Genomic DNA, 18,421 nt, shown 5'->3' on the forward strand with positions numbered 1-18,421 from the left:
TTATTCTTTTGGTGTTTGTTGCACAAATTTAAATATATGCCGGCTATCAACCAACAATTAAATCAGTGTTTTTTTCTTAAATACTCCGTCTCACCGAGACTTACTTACATCTTCTGACAACTAGCCCCACTTATAATAACATTGACTAAGTTTGCTATTGGTACACTTTACCTAAAATTAAAACTTAAACATACTCACTACACAACCATGCTCCAAGAGTTGCTCATAACATGGTGAATTGTTTTGTTACCTTAAAAATGATCTGCAGCTTTTGTTCCTTGATGCTGTCTGTTCACTAATGTTCTCTAACAGACAGTTCAACACCTCTTGTAATTGATAAGCTTATAAATGATCAATGTGAAGCATCAGTATGCGCTAAAGAAGATCATATCAGTCAGATTAAGTAAAATATCATTATACTCAAAGCAATCAAAATTATATTTCTCTGAAAGGTCTATTTTTCAGGGAGTTTAGACTGTATGAAAGGAATCAGTGATATATACTATGAAATATTTTATCTGCTGCATCCCGATAATAAAACTTAAATTGTGAATTGAATGATTACGTTGCATCTAGATACAAAAGAATCAACCGATAATTAGTAATCATACTGACTAACAAGATCTGATCAAACAAGAAACTTGACAACCTCAAGGGATTTCTCACATTGGAGAATAAACCGTCTGACTTTCTTTAGCCACTAAATTTAACCTTACCAAAGTTTTGCCTTGGAGTAAACAGGTACTGAGTTTGAAGCGGATCAGACGCCTTCAGCCATCTGCTAAAGCTAGACTCCGGCCTTCCTCACTGTAAAATAAAACATTAGACTTAAACAAAAAGTTCAAGCAAACATCACTTAATTATCATCGACTTGTTGTATGTACTCATCTTAAACAAGTGGCAGGAACATTTGGATATAAGAAAAAAAGCTTTATAAGTTAATCTATTTAAGTTGAGTCCATGTAACAACTAAAATCAAATAAAAAGTGAACTATTTGAAAGTAGTGAGGATTTTGGGTGGTAAAAGTTGAACATTTTAACATGTCCAGACACCATTTCTGCTCAAGCAAACCAAAAGGTTTTAAACAGAACAACCATGTCAAATGATGAGACCGTGAATCTTTAATCTATGTAGCAAATATATTGCTGCTGCTGCTGTAAGCAGAAAATAAAAGAAGTTTTACGGAGAATAATATTCTGGATGAGTTTAAGAATATTGTTTGCCAAAATCACACGGTGTAACTACACTTGTCTTTTATATGTTGCAGTAATTGAATCTTTTTCAGGCAATTGGTTGCATAAATTAAAGTAAATACGGTCTATTTTCCTGCTCCACATACTTAGTTAGCAATGTGCCAGTTAGCTTCCCAGTCTGAACTTCTGGGCAATGTCTTGATTCAGTCAAATTGTCTATCCTGTATCTCCTGAACTCTGATATTTTGCTTGCTGGTCTTCAGCGTGCTTTGAATGCAGTATCTGGTTTCTCTTACTTTAACCCGCCCAACTTGCACCTGATTGGCATGTTAGCCTTTTGATTCCCTCCCAGCGAGGCGGTGCTTCACAAAGCAAACTGTTTGTCAAACTGTTGATCTGCCTCATGGCTGTTTTAGAAGATATGGTGACTGAGGTTTAGACAGTACTAGCCGGCTCATGCAGCTTGTTTTTACTAGATGGCTGTCCTAAAAGTACATATCTTTAAAATATGAATAAATAAGTACAATTCCATAATTATTCGATCCAACGGTTATAGAAGTTTTGTAATAATGCAATTCAGGTATTTTATATTTTCTGGACTAAAGGAGGATTTCAGTTCAACACCTGTGGTTTCTTAATGTAAGTGTTTCTGCTACTGGACAAGAAACAGGGTTAAAAGAGGATTTAGAAAGCAAAATACAAAGATGATAGTTGTTTTTACCGAGAGCAAGGCTGTGACTAGTTATCAGGATGGAATGAGACCTGTAATGAGACCTGTAAAATATTTTTGGACACAGCCATCCGCAGGAGCAAGATGAAGCAAGAACATCGCAACATCAGATGTATTTTTTCATCCTTCTATCCGTGATTTAAAACAATTTTTAATTTTGTGTCATCTTAAAGATGGAAAGAGTCAATTATTTTTTCACCCATGGAAAAGTGTAAAGTGTTTATTATGAGTAGGATTAACCAAGCTGAAGGAAAACGAAGAAAAAGGATAAATAAATATTCATCGATACAGAACCGAATCAGCAAATATGAACTTATGAAACTATTGAAACCTTGAAGAATTTTACATTGTGTAAGATATTTAAGAAACTAATAATGAATCTGCGTTCATGAATTTCTTTATTTGGTAAAATACGTTTACCTTTTGTTTTGTTGAACACCAGACATCTCATCTCTTTTCCACAGTTTTTTCCCACTTAGTTCCACTACTGCTGTGGATTTTATAGTCAATGTTTAAAGCCAACAGAGTCTGAAGCGATGGAGGAAATTTACGTCAATATGGAACCTGTTGGAAAAACTGCATCTAATCACACAGGTAAGAACAAAGTTACAGAGAAATCTAGCATGTATTGAATTCAATTTTGCTAAGGTTGAGGTTTTTGTTAAGGTTGGAGCAGCTCCAAAGAGAGGCTCTGCCTCCGTGCGGCTGTCTGTTTGGGAATCCTGAATGTTTTACTTTTGGCTGAACTCATCGCCCTCAGCGTACACAGTGAGTCTTGTTTTAGTCATCTTACAGATGTAAAAAGACTAGATTTTGTGTTTCTGTTATATATATAAAAAAAAAAAGTCATTGTTCCCCTTCTAAAATCAAACTGATCAAATAGCAAAGGTTTAAAAAGAATAAAGCTTAGTGACTCAAAGTGCTGCAGAGAGGTGAAACATTACACATGAGTTTGATTCATTTCCAGCAATGGTTGCATTTGCAGCCATTTAGGTTAGCGTGTCTTTAATATCTTCTCTTTTTCAAACTATTTACCCAACGATTCATTGTTCAGTGTTACCTCAGTTTAAATTCTACAGGCATAACCAAAATCATGAAACAATTTTGTAAGTCTTAAGTGAAAACACGGTCTTGCCACTTCTTTTTGCAAACATGTTTGTTAATTTTTTTCTGCAGCTCATCACATGACAGCAGATTTTTCTGACATCAGCAACATTCTGACCGAGCAGAACAGCAGCAGCGAGTTTCCCTCCATGATCGCTAACTTCACTGAAACGGCTCCACGAGCTGAAGACACTTTAAGGTTGGTCAAAAACTTTAAAAAATTTGGATCTCGTTAAAAATTGAATTCTACTCTGAATTCTAGAGTATAACTAATAACTTTCCTTTTTGGTCTAAATGAATATAATGTAAATGAACAACTTTTATTTTAATTTATTAAGCGCTCTATCATTTGCGTGTGCTGAAAAACAACGATGTAAAACAAACTAAACTTTGATTTTTTTCTCCTTAAAGGGAAATTGTGTCCTACAGAACGAACAAACATCAGTTGTTCCTGTTCATCCAAGGGCTGCGGAAGAAGAGAAGAGCAGATCCACTAGTGATGGACGATTAGGATCTGTGTTCACTGTGATATTATTCACCAACAATAATGTAGCTTACGGTGTTACATAAAACCCTAAAGATGAAATGTACACTTCCAACTGTTGTGACCTGCATCTAATAACACAACAATTTTATCGCTTGTACTCTGTGTTTTTCTTTCTTGTTAAAATTCTGACGTGATAAACAAACGTTTTTTTTTTGTTTGGTTGGTTTTTTTTTTTTGTATTTTTGCGGAGAATCGGTTGATGCGTTCTGATTGTGTATTAATGTGACTTTTACTACGAAACTTTATGGAGTTCCAGTTGTGTCCGGTAATAGAGGATTAAGTTATATCTTGGTAAAATTATATTTCCAATTATTTACTATCATTTGTAATAAAGTGATGCCAACACCATGGATTCAACAGTGAGGAGTTTGTTCTAGTCATCTTAAAGATGGAAAGAGTCAATGTTGTGCTGATTCTGAGTAGCTGAATGAGTAACTGAATGACTTTTTATTCATGTCAGAGCTCAATCAGCGAGATTATTCATTTTGTGGTGATCCTAGTCTATGAAAGAAAGAAACAAAGAAAGAAAGCAGCAAATGTACATGTTGGTTCCCCTGAAAATACGGATAAATTCAGTCACTGTAGGGTTAAAGTAATTTGAAGAGGGAGAAGCGTATAAACAAGTCAATGACGAGTCAATGACTTGATGCATTCTGCATTTTTTAACTCGGTTAACTTAACGTTTTGTTTTTTTACTGACTTTAATACATTTAAATCGCTACGTTGTTTGATAAGTAGAATGGAAATGACTTTTTTTGTAAACGGTCTTGTAAATTAGCGTTTTATAAATCAACTGAATTGAATTAAGAAATTTGACCATCGGATTGGACTGAAGAGAAATGATGAGCAATGTTTTATGGGTTTGGGTTTTATAAAGCAAAGATTGGTATTTTTGTAACATCAAAAGTTCATTTTTCAGGCAAACAGAAAATCCAGCTTTTTGTAGTTTACTGGGACTAACAACCCCCGGACAAATTTGGAAAAAAATTCTGCAAAGTGGGTGGTGCTTTAAGGCATAAACAGACAGAGCCTAGTGTGGGGCCACATGTAGAGGGGATAAGCAGGGCTGTAGTAAGCGCCGTTACCAATTTGGTACTTTATGGTTATAGTTTTCTCCAAGTTGCGCTTAAGAAAGTATGAACATGGGTAAAACTGAGAAACTCTATCAATCAACCAACTGGACATTAAAGTATGTCACCGGAGATTTGTTCTCCTGTCCACGCGATGAATCCTTGGCCCACTGCATCAGTGAAGACTGTCGCATGGGAGCAGGCATAGCGGCGATGTTCAAGAAGAAGTTTGGTCGAGTCTCAGAGTTAAAGGAGCAGAGTGAGTCAGACTAGTTACTAAAATCTTTGTTTTGGAAAAAATGTTTTATGTTTTTGCAGTTCATTCAAATGTCTGATTTCAACAGCAAGTGCTAAATCATATCCTGTTTTGTATTTTTTTTATGTCCTAATAGAGAAGCTGCCGGGGCAGTGTGCTGTCCTGACACATGATCAACGTTTCATCTACTATCTGGTAAACATACCACAATTATACTGCATAGGACCAAAACCTGTTTCATTATTTAATCTGGTAACTGTATCTTTCCTATTATGTGTCTCAGATCACAAAGACAAAAGCCAGCCAGAAACCCACGTATGTCAACCTAAGACAGAGTCTGGAAGACATGAAATCTCACTGCTTAGAAAATGGTGTCAATAGGATATCAATACCCCGGTTTGTAGGAACTACTGTGAATAAATGACTATAATAAATACCCTTAAATCTTCTTCTTTATTGGGAATAATTAATCAATTTGCTTGTCTCGTATCTCCTCCCTCAGAATTGGCTGTGGCCTGGACCAGCTGCAGTGGTCAAAGGTGTCAAAGATCCTGGAACAGATCTTTAAAGAGACAAATATCTCCATCGCAGTATACAGCCTGCCCTGTGTTGGGTCAAAGCTTCAAATGCATGCCGTGTAGCACATTTTCATTGTGGGTTTTTTAGCTTTAAATCCTTTATAATCTCTTAAAATTTTGGATGAAATCAACACTCCTTAAACAGTTTTAAGGAAACAATAAATAAGGAAACAATAAAAACCTCCCCATAAGATGTTTAGATACAAGACTTTTAACACCCCACTGATGTAAAAAATGATGTTTCCTGCCATTAAAGATACGAAACTTATTCCAAACACTGATGTTGCACTCTGTGAATATCATATTACATGATGCTACTACTAAATCATGCTACATAAAGTGATCCAACAAAGCCCCTGAGGCAGGTAAAATACAATAGTTATGCCTAAAATTTGTTTTTTTTGTTTTTCTAAATCTATATAGTTGTTGAAAACGTAGCTTTTCCTATGAATCTGTAAATCTAAATTGTGAAAGAGTTTGCTTCTCTAGCTTTATTTTTCTGACCCAAATTCAGGAGCAAGATTGTTGTCACAAGTTTTTTTTGTCATGAGTTTTTAGTGATTCTGATGCTTGACTTTTTTAGTATTTGTAACCTGTGAATGATGTTGTACAGAATATTAAGACTTATATCTTTGAAAATTGCTTTGTAAATAAAATTTAAGATCATAGTTTTTGACAACCTTTACCTGTTAAAACACCAGGCAACGGTATGTAGGAAAATGCCATTTGAAATTTTTATAAATTTCTTAGTTTTGCCTCAAAATGAACTTTTGATGTTACAAAAATACCAATCTTTGCTTTATAAAACCCATAAAACATTGCTCATCATTTCTCTTCAGTCCAATCCGATGGTCAAATTTCTTAATTCAATTCAGTTGATTTATAAAACGCTAATTTACAAGACCGTTTACAAAAAAAGTCATTTCCATTCTACTTATCAAACAACGTAGCGATTTAAATGTATTAAAGTCAGTAAAAAAAAACAAAACGTTAAGTTAACCGAGTTAAAAAATGCAGAATGCATCATGTCATTGACTCGTCATTGACTTGTTTATACGCTTCTCCCTCTTCAAATTACTTTAACCCTACAGTGACTGAATTTATCCGTATTTTCAGGGGAACCAACATGTACATTTGCTGCTTTCTTTCTTTGTTTCTTTCTTTCTTAGACTAGGATCACCACAAAATGAATAATCTCGCTGATTGAACTCTGGAATGAATGAAATCTGCTTAAAGCTGCGGCACGTAACTTAAAAAAAAAAAAGAAAATATTTTAGATATGTATTAAAACTTTCACTGTCCTAACAAAAGACAGATAATCTCTGAAAAAAATAATAAATCTCCTCCTGTGTTCTGCAGAACAAATAACCAATCAGAGCCAGCATTAATCAGCACTCACGAAAGATTGTTTATTTTGATGCAGCCTGCGTTTGACTTTGAATGAATGCATCCTTTATTACTTGTCATTATTTGATATAGGCAGATTTATTTGACTAATAATTTATGGAACTGAGAGCCTTACTGTTAAATATTATTTTACTGACTGGAGGTTTTTTCAGTTGCCCTTTTGATTGAATAGCTGCTGTATTGTGCCTGCATGAATTTAGCATTTTTTTATGCCTAAGTTAGGTAAATTTATTGCCGGATAATTTCTTAATTTTGTCAGATGGTAGCATTTACATCTAAAACAAAAAATTAACAGTCAATCCAGGTGATCGGTAAAGATTGGTCTCATTGGTGATCGGTATCGGAATCGGCAGCAGAAAACTTGATCGGAGCATCCCTAACGGTAAGTTGTTTCTCCACCAATAGCTCATTTAGGATTTTAACTTAAAAGACTCATTCTGTCGCGGCCTTCTTTGTTCCAAAAACCAAAATTTCCAGGTTGTGGGTGGTAACAGGTGGTTTATTTGCTTGCACTTCTGACTCGATTGTGTTATCATAAATGGCCACAGCACGTTCAGCTTTAAAAGCTCTGGTTCTGTTAAGTTTTGGTGGCTCTTGCAGCTTTAAGAGTCTGGATTTTGTTTTGTTTTATTTCTCCTTTGGCTGAAAACGGGATTTTCTTCACAAGTCTGTCCTTGAAGTCGTCATCCAGACTGACACCAAAAACCTTAGCCAGGAGAGAAGAATGGATGAAGAAGGATCTGGACTTGTCGTTGATCAGCACGTCCAGCTCAGACTGCTCCTTTCCCGCTTCTATGATCCCTACAATCTGCATGGTGACACTCTGGACAGCAGCAGCTTTCATCTGGACACAAACAGGGAAACAGGATCATAATGAATTAATACACATGTAACCAAACACTTGAATTATCTGAATAAAATTAGTTGACATGTTTAGATTCCCGAATGATCTTTATAATATTCTGTAACCTACAAAGCATCGTTTTTATTCAGTTCCAATGAATCCGTGTGAGATTTTCCCCCCTCATAATGTTGTTATTCTCATGTAACAAAAGGGCAGTCGCTTCAGGCACCCATCTACCCAGGTCTTATGTTGTTTAAAGTATATTCATTCATTCATTAGTCGTTCATCTTGAATGTGGAAAAAGTAAATAAAGATGCATAATTTTAATTCCGCTTCACATTTATACGTTCTCTGTCACACAGAGACGCAACGTTCTGCACTCTGGATTTCCTGCAGTCTGAATAATAACCGGTACCTTATGAATTCTGGTGAAGTCGGTGGAGCTCAGAGACACCATTTTATTGTAAAGGTTTGTCCGCAGGTTGGTCACTCTGACCACATCTCCCACTGACATTCCTCTCAGCTGTTCTTTGCACCACAGCTTGATCCATATGGAACCGGTTTCATCTTCAAGTTGGAACTCGTGTGCATTTGCTTTGGTACCAAGTTTCTGGCATTTAATCTGAGGACCAAAAAAAAGTGATTATAAACCAATCCTTGAAACGATCGAATGTTTTCAGTGCGGCATAATAAAACACAGAGAGCCACAAATCTCTTGCTGTGAATCTGCTATCAGCAGTAATCACTTACCTCAATCACAGTTCCTTTAACACTCGCTGCTGTTTTCTCCTTAAAGGATTGGATCTTCTCGATGGGAAACAATGGACTCTGCAGCTCCAGAGTCTTGGGAACTTTAATGCCGTTGGTCTTTGAGATTCTGCTCTGGTTGGTCACCTTCATCACCATCTCACCATACACTACATCCACTTCCACATTAATGAAAAGGTAAAGTCGTCCCTTTTCAACTTCATTAAATAGTTCTTCTCCATATACCATGACTTTAATGCAATCGGTCTCGTCAGCGACTGCCAGATGGAAGAACTTCTTCTCCTGCTTCTTTTTGGTTTCATACGTACACAGAGCACATTTCTGCATAACCTTTCCAGCTACAGGTTTTCCATTGGTGTCTCCACTTTCCTTCAGCAGCTTGATGCTCTGTCTCTGGAAACAGGTTCAGAGAAATGATAGAAAGTCACAAAGCAAATTCCAACACGGGAACAAAATGGAATATTTCTAATAAAACCTAAGTGTCCAACTCACCCAATCAGGAACCTTCTGAAAAAAGAACAGACAATTATTGGTTAGACATATTTTCTACTTGACTTTCATTTTCTGCAGTAAATTTATATCTAAAATATAGATGCAATGTCACTTTACAAAGTCATACAGTGCTCTGGAACACAGTATATCAAATGCCCTCCGTAGCTCAAAAAAACATACATTTTCGCCAGGTGATGGAGAACAGAGCTGCATGGATGCTTTTTATTTTTGCTTTGGCAATGTCCCTGCGACGTTGCCTAAGAAAATTGCAGTTTGCATAGGTCAGTTTAGGAAGGATTCCTCTGAAACCTACCAGCAGAACATGTCAGGATTTATGTAAAGACTGGGACTAAAAGGAGGTTCTGCTCCCACTGTTCATCTCTAATCCGCAGATGATGGCCATGTAAGAACATAATGATGTCGAGTGTTTTGTTTAGGTGTTTGGCACGAACATGATTTGTCAATTAGCAAAAGCTAACGCTGAATGCTAGCCTATGGTAGTCCTGTAACTCAGGTTACGTTACAATATCTACACGTTTACTGTCAGAGCTGGAAGTGACAGTCTGCATTGAGAAGTCTACAAGTTGTGAAAACATGTCTGACACTCGGATATTGTCTGAATTTTTTTATTTTATTTTTTACATGCCATGCAAACCTCCTATTACAGAACCCCTTTGGTAAATTATATACATTTTTATACAACTCAAGCTGACAAACTCACCAAGTTCATCTTACATTTTCTTGGGAAAATCAGTTTAGTCATATGATTGTAACTAGTCAACAAGCTCTATAAAAAGTCATTGCAGAGCAAAGACTAGTTGGCGCAACCTCTACTGTTGGTTACTGTGATAGTTACCTTCTCAGACTGAGAACTTCCTGGATCGTCTGTAGAAGAAGAAGAAGAGTCAGGGAGTTTCTGAATAAACAGACTTTGACTTGATTCTGTCTGTGAAGTTGATTCATTAAACTCACCAGCTCGAGTTTCATCACCTGAAGAATCTGAATCAGATTCAAACCCTGTTAAACATGAAGAGCAGCGGATCATCAGCAGGTCAGATTAATGATATCAGGAGAGACCTCATAAAACAATACAACCGTGTTGAGTGATTCTGATAGTGTGTAGAAGTTATTTACTCATTATCACAAGTCTATTTACATAACATGTCAGAAAAACCCAGTTTGAAGACACGGGAGTAAAAACTCACCAGTTTTAACATCATCATCATCATCATCACTCTCAGTCTTCTTCTTTAACTCTGTTAAACACAGAGAGGCGGATCAACATGAGTTAATCCGGTTCTGATCCGTAAGCCGACCCAGAACTGAGATGAATCTAGCTGCAGGTTTTTCACCAGCAGCAAAGCACATTTTGAGAAATGAATCACAGTGATTAAACTTCACTTTCTACCCAGCAGCGGGGGGTCTAAGATCAACAGGAAATGTTCATTGTTCTTAAAGGAGCAATTTTAAACCCATTTAAAGGGACAGTTCAGGTTTTTCACCAACCGGATGGAGACTCCTGCTGCTCCTCTGACTCAGGTCCAGGTTTCCTCCTCTTTCCTGTAAATCAGTTTAGACAGTCAAAGCTCTGCAGGAAAAAAAAGAAGCTGCTCAAACCTTAACAAAAACCTCAACCTTAGCAAAATTGAATTCATTACATGCTAGATTTCTCTGTAACTTTGTTCTTACCTGTGTGATTAGATGCGGTTTGTCCATCAGGTTCCATATTGACGTAAATTTCCTCCATCGCTTTAGACTCTGTGCTGGCTTTAAACATTGACTATAAAATCCACTGCAGTAGTGGAACTAAGTGGGAAAAAAACTGTGGAAAAGAGATGAGCTGGGTAGTACTCTCTAAAACTCAGTCACCATATCTTCTAAAACAGCCATGAGGCAGATCAACAGTTTGACAAACAGTTTGCTTTGTGAAGCACCGCCTCGCTGGGAGGGAATCAAAAGGCTAACATGCCAATCAGGTGCAAGTTGGGCGGGTTAAAGTAAGAGAAACCCGATACTCCATTCAGAGCACGATGAAGACCAGCGAGCAAAATATCAGAGTTCAGGAGATACAAGATAGAAAATTTGACTGAATCAAGACATTGCCCAGAGGTTCAGACTGGGAAGCTAACTGGCACATTGTTAGCTAAGTATGTGGAGCAGAAAAATAGGTCGTATTTACTTTAATTTATGCAAACCAATTGCCTCAAAAAGATTCAATTACTGCAACATATAAAAGAAAGTGTAGTTACACCGTGTGATTTTGGCAAACAATATTCTTAAACTCATCCAAAATATTATTCTCCGTAAAACTTCTTTTATTTTCTGCTTACAGCAGCAGCAGCAATATATTTTCTACATAGATTAAAGATTCACGGTCTCATTATTTGACATGGTTGTTCTGTTTAAAACCTTTTAGTTTGCTTGAGCAGAAATGGTGTCTGGACATGTTAAAATGTTCAACTTTTACCACCCAAAATCCTCACTTCTTTCAAATAGTTCACTTTTTATTTTATTTTAGTTGTTACATGGACTCAACTTAAATAGATTAACTTATAAAGCTTTTTTTTATATCCGAATGTTCCTGCCACTTGTTTAAGATGAGTACATACAACAAGTCGATGATAATTAAGTGATGTTCGCTTGAACTTTTTTTTTAAGTCTAATGTTTTATTTTGCAGTGAGGAAGGCCGGAGTCTAGCTTTAGCAAATGGCTGAAGGCGTCTGATCCGCTTCAAACTCAGTACCTGTTTACTCCAAGGCAAAACTTTGGTAAGGTTAAATTTAGTGGCTAAAGAAAGTCAGACGGTTTATTCTCCAATGTGAGAAATCCCTTGAGCTAGTCAGGTTTCTTGTTTGATCAGATCTTGTTAGTCAGTATGATTACTAATTAACGGTTGATTCTTTTGTGTCTAGATGCAATGTAATCATTCAATTCACAATTGAAGTTTTATTATCGGGATGCAGCAGATAAAATATTTCATAGTATATTTCACTGATTCCTTTCATACAGTCTAAACTCCCTGAAAAAAAAGACCTTTCAGAGAAATATAATTTTGAGTATAATGATATTTTACTTAATCTGACTGATATGATCTTCTTTAGCGCATACTGATGCTTCGCATTGATCATTTATAAGCTTATCAATTACAAGAGACGTACGGTCTGTTAGTGAACAGACAGCATCAAGGAACAAAAGCTGCAGATCATTTTTAAGGTAACAAAACAATTCACCAATTTTGTGAGCAACTCTTGGAGCATGGTTGTGTAGTGAGTATGTTTAATTTTTATTTTTAGGTAAAGTGTACCAATAGCAAACTTAGTCAATGTTATTATAAGTTATTATAAGCTAGCTGTCAGAAGATGTAAGTAAGTCTCGGAGAGAGGGAGTATTTAAGAAAAAACACAAATTCACTGATTGAATTGTTGGCTGATAGCCAGCATATATTTGAATTTGTGCAACAAACACGAAAAGAAAAAAACTATATGATAAATATTTACACATTCAATAAATCAATAGAAATCCAAGGGAACCTCACCGAGGCCTGATTAGTTTCGTTAGTGAACACACTAAAGTGTGTAAGATAATGGGTGGAGGGAAAGCTGAAAGATACATAAGAGCCACCTGACCGTGGCCTGTTTAGTCCCTGTCAGATATTGTTCATAAATACATTTACAGATGAGGAACATTTCCTGACATGTATTACACTAGCAACTGTTACAGAAAAAAAATCTATGAGTTTAAATGTATTTAAACCAAGATTTACTATTTTGGAGAAAACATGAAGCAGTGGGAAGATCAGCGCTGATTCAACAGCAAGAAAAAGATTGAACAAAATCATTCACAATGATGCTGGACCAAATTCTGGAAAAGTCTGGACAAATTCTTTAACTGCGGAAAGATATAAGTTAAATTTGAGTAGGCCTGTTTACTGTCTGTCACATATTCTTCAGAAGTACGTGTACAAATGAGGAACATTTACTGAAATGTTTCACACTAGCAAGTGTTACAGAAAAAGAAAATCTATAAGAGTTTAAAATTTAAGCGATGAAGGAAATCACAAACTCATAGTCAGCACCGACTAGTCGTGCTACCCTAAATAATATAGTAAAACAGTTAAACTGTAGGTTTTCTTTAGAGGTATGTGTTTATTATTGCGCCTGGACGCACACACCCCCACACGCCGACACACACCTCGCACGCATACACACATACACAGATGGCATGGATAAATCTAAACTTATCTAGGAAAGGTGACAATCTATGTATTAATCTTGATACTGATGATCACTTATTATTTTTTGTGCTCTAATTGTACTGTGTTTTTCATTTGCTCACAAGTGGTCACATGTGCCACTGGCACACAGATGGAGTGCTGCAGATCCTGAGAGCTGATAGCTGATAGTCAACCAGTATGGTGATCAGAGGTCATCATCCTGAGGGGCTTTTAACCCACCTCACACTTCTGTTTAAAACCAGAGGTAACTACAACAACGCCTCACACAGATGACAGGTGAGGCCTGTCCGGTATTATGTCACAAACTCATAGTCAGCACGAGAGAGCCGGACAGCTGGCAGGAACCCTTTTCCCACGCAGATTCCGAGCTGATAATCGATGACGGTTTGAAAATCTGTTTTCCGGAGATATAGAGTTTCCTTGCAGGCCATCTGTGATGACCCTCAGGTCAAGAGAATCCCCCAGCACGAGAGAGCCGGACACACACGCACAAACACCAAATGGCTTAGTGAGAAAAACCGGAGGTAACTACAACACCCCAAATCTATTTAAATATACTATAATGTTATATTATTCTAGATTATCTAACACTTATTGTTTTTTCATACTTTAATTGTATTATTCTTAAAACTCAATGTTTTTTCATACTTGTACTATTTTTAAAACACATAGCGGGAATAACAGATGGCGTAACAGATGGAGTGGGGGATGGGTGGGGGATGGGGGGGTGGGGGGTGGGGGGGTGGGGGGGGGGGGGGGGGGGGATTAATAGCAATCAATTAATTAGGGTCTTTAATTACTCATCCATCAAACTCCGATTAAATTTTGACAGAAGGGTGCCTATAGAGTCTCTCTCTCCACAACAGATCCAGACCAACGGGACAAACAACAATGCTCCATGTAAATTGGACCAAATGTATTGGTTGTGAATAAACTTAACATGAAAAGCTTAGCAGCAAAAAGCTGAAATGGCTACAATCTGCCTTGCAAAATAGGTTGTGGAGATCAGAGTTTGGACAGATGGTCCAGATGTTTCCTTGAAACCTCCCTTCAGAGGTCTGCCAGACAGGTGAGGCAGGAAGGCCACGCTACAGCTGACCCAGAGTACCCTGGAGAGAATATATGTCAGGTCTGCCTTGAAAACATCTTTGGATCTTCCATTGAGTTTACTTGGTGTAATAAATCAAAATCCTTTATGATAAAGCCAGTCATCAAGTTGACACATTTTGAGAATAACACAGGACAAGAGCTCCATCGACCTTTAAAAGCTGCTGAAACTCTGTGAGATGTGAAATGCTCACTGCTGATGTAATTGTTGCTTTTGCAACACCAAGGACCTTAGGTCATTCATGTTAACGTGAATCTACCAATTTTTATATATTTTTTTTTGCTTTTGGCAAAATGCTTTTGTCCCTTTGGAATATTTCATCCATCATTTTGTGATTGGTGCTGTCAGTAGTCCTATCGTCCTTGTTTGGGGGCTTGGCTCAGGCAAACAGTCTTAAGATGAACAAATTTCTCTACGTAGGTTGCAGCTCTGTGGGGACGTTTCACAGAAACACATTTACAGATTTATTGTTTTCATTATTGCATAATTGTGCCACTTTTCTAGTTAGGACAGTCTATATCTGCACTCATGCGAGGGCACACAGAATTCCTCACAGGGTTCACGATCTTACTTTTAAGCCTTCTTACAACAACAAAGTTTTATTTTTCTTTTACAGTGTAAACTGAAACTGCAAGTGGGGTGAGATGATATCACATGTTGCCAAAGCAGACAGCTTGCTTTAAGAATGTCCTTGACTCGCTGCCATTATTCTCCTTCTAGCACATGTCTTAAGTTGTCTTACTGTGACATTTTCTGCTTCAAAATGATTAAAATCAGTCAAAAACATATGAAATCTTATACTAATATCTTATTTCCCTGGCAGTTACTCATCTTTTATTAGATCAAGACTCCTGTTTGAGACTAAAGGCCTTGCAGACATTGATTGTCACAGTGAATTACCTAATTAAGCCGGTGTACTTCGCAGTGCACTCTGTCTTCCAGTGCTACTGCTCCAGCGAGGGCTCATGGTTTGCTCCATGTGTTTTCCACTTGTATGTAATTGCTGTATCTCTAAATCAGTACTTGAGATAAAAGAGCTTTAAGGGCACTGGAGCTCTCCAAAACGTCCTGAAACGAAATGTGACATTGCTCGCCTGCGCGAGGACCTGACAGCGGGGTTTAGTACAAAGCTCTATGTCCTCACCCGCCTTCCCATCGGCTGCCCTGGTCCAGATGTCTCGGCAAAGATGAATCATAACTTCTTTAACTTGTTATACCATTTGATTCTCTGTTTGTGTTTTCCCCAACATGTTTTGGCCTCACACAATTCGAATGGCAATGAAAAACAGAAAGCGGGGATCTACTGGAATTGGTGGGCTATAGGGAGGTCGTTTTTCAAACTTTGTTTCTTGCTCGGTCTTAATCTATGTTCCTAATGCTAAATACACTTTCTAAAATGTGGTTGACCTGTTAGAGCTTAGCAGTTGTAACTAAGTGGAATTAGTTCAAAACACGCAAAAGATGCAGCACTTTGATGGAGACTTCAGCTGCTAGGATTTCTAACAACTATGCCCAAATATTGCACTTTGACAGGTGATATTTGAGCAGAAATACAAAGATACACAGTGCTGGCAGCATTGCATGTTGTGCACCTGAGGACAACTGAGAGCAATCGCTTAACCAAATGTGTGTTCTTGGATGACTGGAGGAGCAAAAGTACCCAGAGAAAACCAGGGAGAGCAGGAAACTATCCCTACCTTGTTGCAAGGCAACACTCTTCAGCTATTGTGTTCTTTCAATACACGATAGCTAATTCAATAGACGAGCATATTCAGACATATTGACTTACCAGGAACAATATTAGGAACACCTGTTTGATTTCTTGTTTCTTTCAATTGTGAATCAGCCAATTGGCAGCAATTAGCCATCTGGACTTGGTGAAGACGGCTTTCTGAAGTTTGAGTCGAGAATTACAATGAGAAAGAAAGGGGCTTTAAGTCCTCGCAAAATCATTGTTCTTGATTCAGGCCGACACCTCCTCTCTGGCTCCTCGCCTCAAAAGCACCAGACCCCAATTCTCGTCTGCAAGCTCCAGCGCCATAGTCTTCTTTCAAGACGCCGCCTCAAGCACAGCTATCACCATAACTATCATTCACTATAACCTCATCTCATTGTTGGTACTTATCGCCAAGGAAGGCCTTAAGAACAAGCCGCACATCTCCCTTTCCAAGTTCTCCAAAAAGGGCCCAGGGACATCTGTCTGCAATTCCTGTCCCTACCATCAAAGAGGGGGTTAAGGACGAACTGCCTCGGTCTCAGGTTCCTTTTCTTTGCATCAGTGAGATGGTCAAGGGCGTCCTACGTCCCCCTAAAGTTCCCATTCTTGCTATTGTCGTGTGGTTTGAGTTTAATTTCATCAGATTATAGCTTCCATGTCTTTGGGCTGACCTTAGACTTTACGCCAAAAACTGCAGCCTTCACAGCCCGAACTTTGAACCAACTACCTTGACCTTTGCTTTGGACAGTGTATCTTTATTAATTTTAGGTCCCTCCACACAGCTGCTTCCTGTTGCTAATCAACCACCTGCTTCTTGCTCAAACTACAACCAGAGACCGACTGCAATAAAAAGCAGAAACTCGACCTCACTGTTCACAACTCCGTCTGATTGCTGGTTGACCCGGATGAAATCCGACCAGAGAAATCAAGCTCAATGGGAGAAATCCCAGGTAGAGCACTGAAGGGAGATGAAAATTGAGCAAAACAGTTTTTCATTCCACCTAACTTTTTAATATGTGTGGAGACAGCACTTCGTGGCAGGTGTCAGAATATTCTGCTAGTCAACTATCAAAGCAACTATCATTGCATAGGCTATATAACATGCCCATCAATTTCATTGTTACTTTTTTACTTTTGAATAAAACAGACCAAAGGCTGTTTTACTACCTATTAGCTATAATCATCAAAATTAAGATGAATGCTTAAAAATTCGTCAACCACAAAAATTGTGAGAATTTCTTTCCTAACTGTGTAGGAAAGAAACATATTTATATCTCTTGCTCAACTTTGGCAGTCACCTGAGGTTCTTTATGAGATTTTTATATCTGCGGATTAAATGAGATGAAACTTTAATGACCTCCTTTGAGAAATCTATGGCTATAGCAGCTGTGGCGATTCATAAAACAAGTCAGAATAAAGAATGTATAGGCTGGGTTATTCAGGGGATATATAAACACATGCAACTGTCAATAGCTCGCAATGACCTCATCCATGCAATTTACCGTGTCTTATGGCAAACGATCAGCAATAACCAAGCAGCATTGGGTTATGTGCCATGTGTGCCGAGTGTAACAATTCTGTCTGAGGCAAAAAAGAAAAGAAAAAAAACGTGTAGTCTGTGTAGTTAGTGAACCACAGAGAGAATTATGTGTAGTGTCTTGTGAATAATAAATAAATCTTTAGCTTTATTTTTCTGTGGCGTTGCTGATAGGTTTCGAAGGTGGAGGGTGTCCACCGGCTCATATTATTGACACTATCCTGGCAGGACATCAGGCAATCCAGGAAACCTGACTGGTGGAGTTTGGCGTTGCAACCCTACGTTCCCCGCGTAGCATTGAAAACACAGAAACACACTGGATCCACTTGTAACTCTTCTGGACTTTTTGTTGTTGTTGCTGTGCTTCAATCAGTCCAGGGGCCTTTTTTTTTTTGTCTAATTAGGCTTCCTTTTTGCTTGGTCTCTTACTGTTTGGCATTGCTTTCGCCGTAGAGCCACGTGTAGGCCTCAAGGTTGGAGTTCTGCGGCTTGAGGTTTGGACCAGGTCCTGAGCGTGGCATTCATTCAGTTGTTTGTGTGTCACAAAATTTATCTCCGGGCATTTGTACAGAGAGAACAGACCCGTGTTGATATAAATGGAAAATTGCTATGGGAACCTTTCCGTTAGCTTGCCACTTACGCCCTGGTGTTTGATTTGCCTCAAGGTGGACGGAGGCCGTTCTTTCTCGACGACATGTCGATTGTGCTGCGGATGCCGTGCACTCATGCGTTCAGTTTATTCGTCTATTGATTAGGGTTCCATAAACTCAAGCGAAAGTTGTTGTTTTTTTTTTTAGCCCTCTCCCTGATGTTGTCAGATTAAATGAAATGCCA

At 38.0% G+C, this 18,421-nt stretch overlaps 1 protein-coding gene and 2 long non-coding RNA genes across 3 annotated transcripts; 2 read left to right on the forward strand and 1 right to left on the reverse strand.

The window, feature by feature from the left end:
- The first annotated feature begins 1,720 nt into the window (after positions 1-1,720).
- On the forward strand, positions 1,721-2,787 carry LOC111609939. Its single transcript, XR_002753411.1, has 3 exons — positions 1,721-1,833; positions 2,389-2,518; positions 2,591-2,787. It is a non-coding gene; the product is annotated as an uncharacterized LOC111609939 (long non-coding RNA).
- A 1,780-nt stretch (positions 2,788-4,567) lies between these two features.
- LOC111609938 lies at positions 4,568-6,260 on the forward strand. Its single transcript, XR_002753410.1, has 3 exons — positions 4,568-5,096; positions 5,185-5,297; positions 5,404-6,260. It is a non-coding gene; the product is annotated as an uncharacterized LOC111609938 (long non-coding RNA).
- A 1,104-nt stretch (positions 6,261-7,364) lies between these two features.
- On the reverse strand, positions 7,365-10,916 carry LOC111609839. Its single transcript, XM_023340501.1, has 9 exons — positions 10,680-10,916; positions 10,497-10,550; positions 10,196-10,246; positions 9,963-10,007; positions 9,847-9,875; positions 8,991-9,005; positions 8,481-8,891; positions 8,146-8,352; positions 7,365-7,730 (listed from the first exon to the last, which is right to left on the reverse strand). The coding sequence occupies exons 1-9, from the start codon at positions 10,765-10,767 to the stop codon at positions 7,464-7,466; spliced, it is 1,167 nt and encodes a 388-aa protein (XP_023196269.1). The 5' UTR covers positions 10,768-10,916; the 3' UTR covers positions 7,365-7,463.
- Between the last annotated feature and the right edge of the window lie 7,505 nt (positions 10,917-18,421).

The sequence above is a fragment of the Xiphophorus maculatus genome, chromosome 10 (assembly GCF_002775205.1).
Source record: "Xiphophorus maculatus strain JP 163 A chromosome 10, X_maculatus-5.0-male, whole genome shotgun sequence".
Taxonomy (NCBI): domain Eukaryota; kingdom Metazoa; phylum Chordata; class Actinopteri; order Cyprinodontiformes; family Poeciliidae; genus Xiphophorus; species Xiphophorus maculatus.

Excerpts from the sequence above, each read along its gene's own strand:
- LOC111609839 (XM_023340501.1), bottom strand. The coding sequence starts at position 10,767 with ATGTTTAAAGCCAGCACAGAGTCTAAAGCGATGGAGGAAATTTACGTC. Across the intron at positions 10,008-10,195 it reads TGATGATGATGTTAAAACTG|GGTTTGAATCTGATTCAGAT; the intron begins GTGAGTTTTTAC and ends CATGTTTAACAG. Across the intron at positions 8,353-8,480 it reads TTAAAGGAACTGTGATTGAG|ATTAAATGCCAGAAACTTGG; the intron begins GTAAGTGATTAC and ends TTTGGTCCTCAG.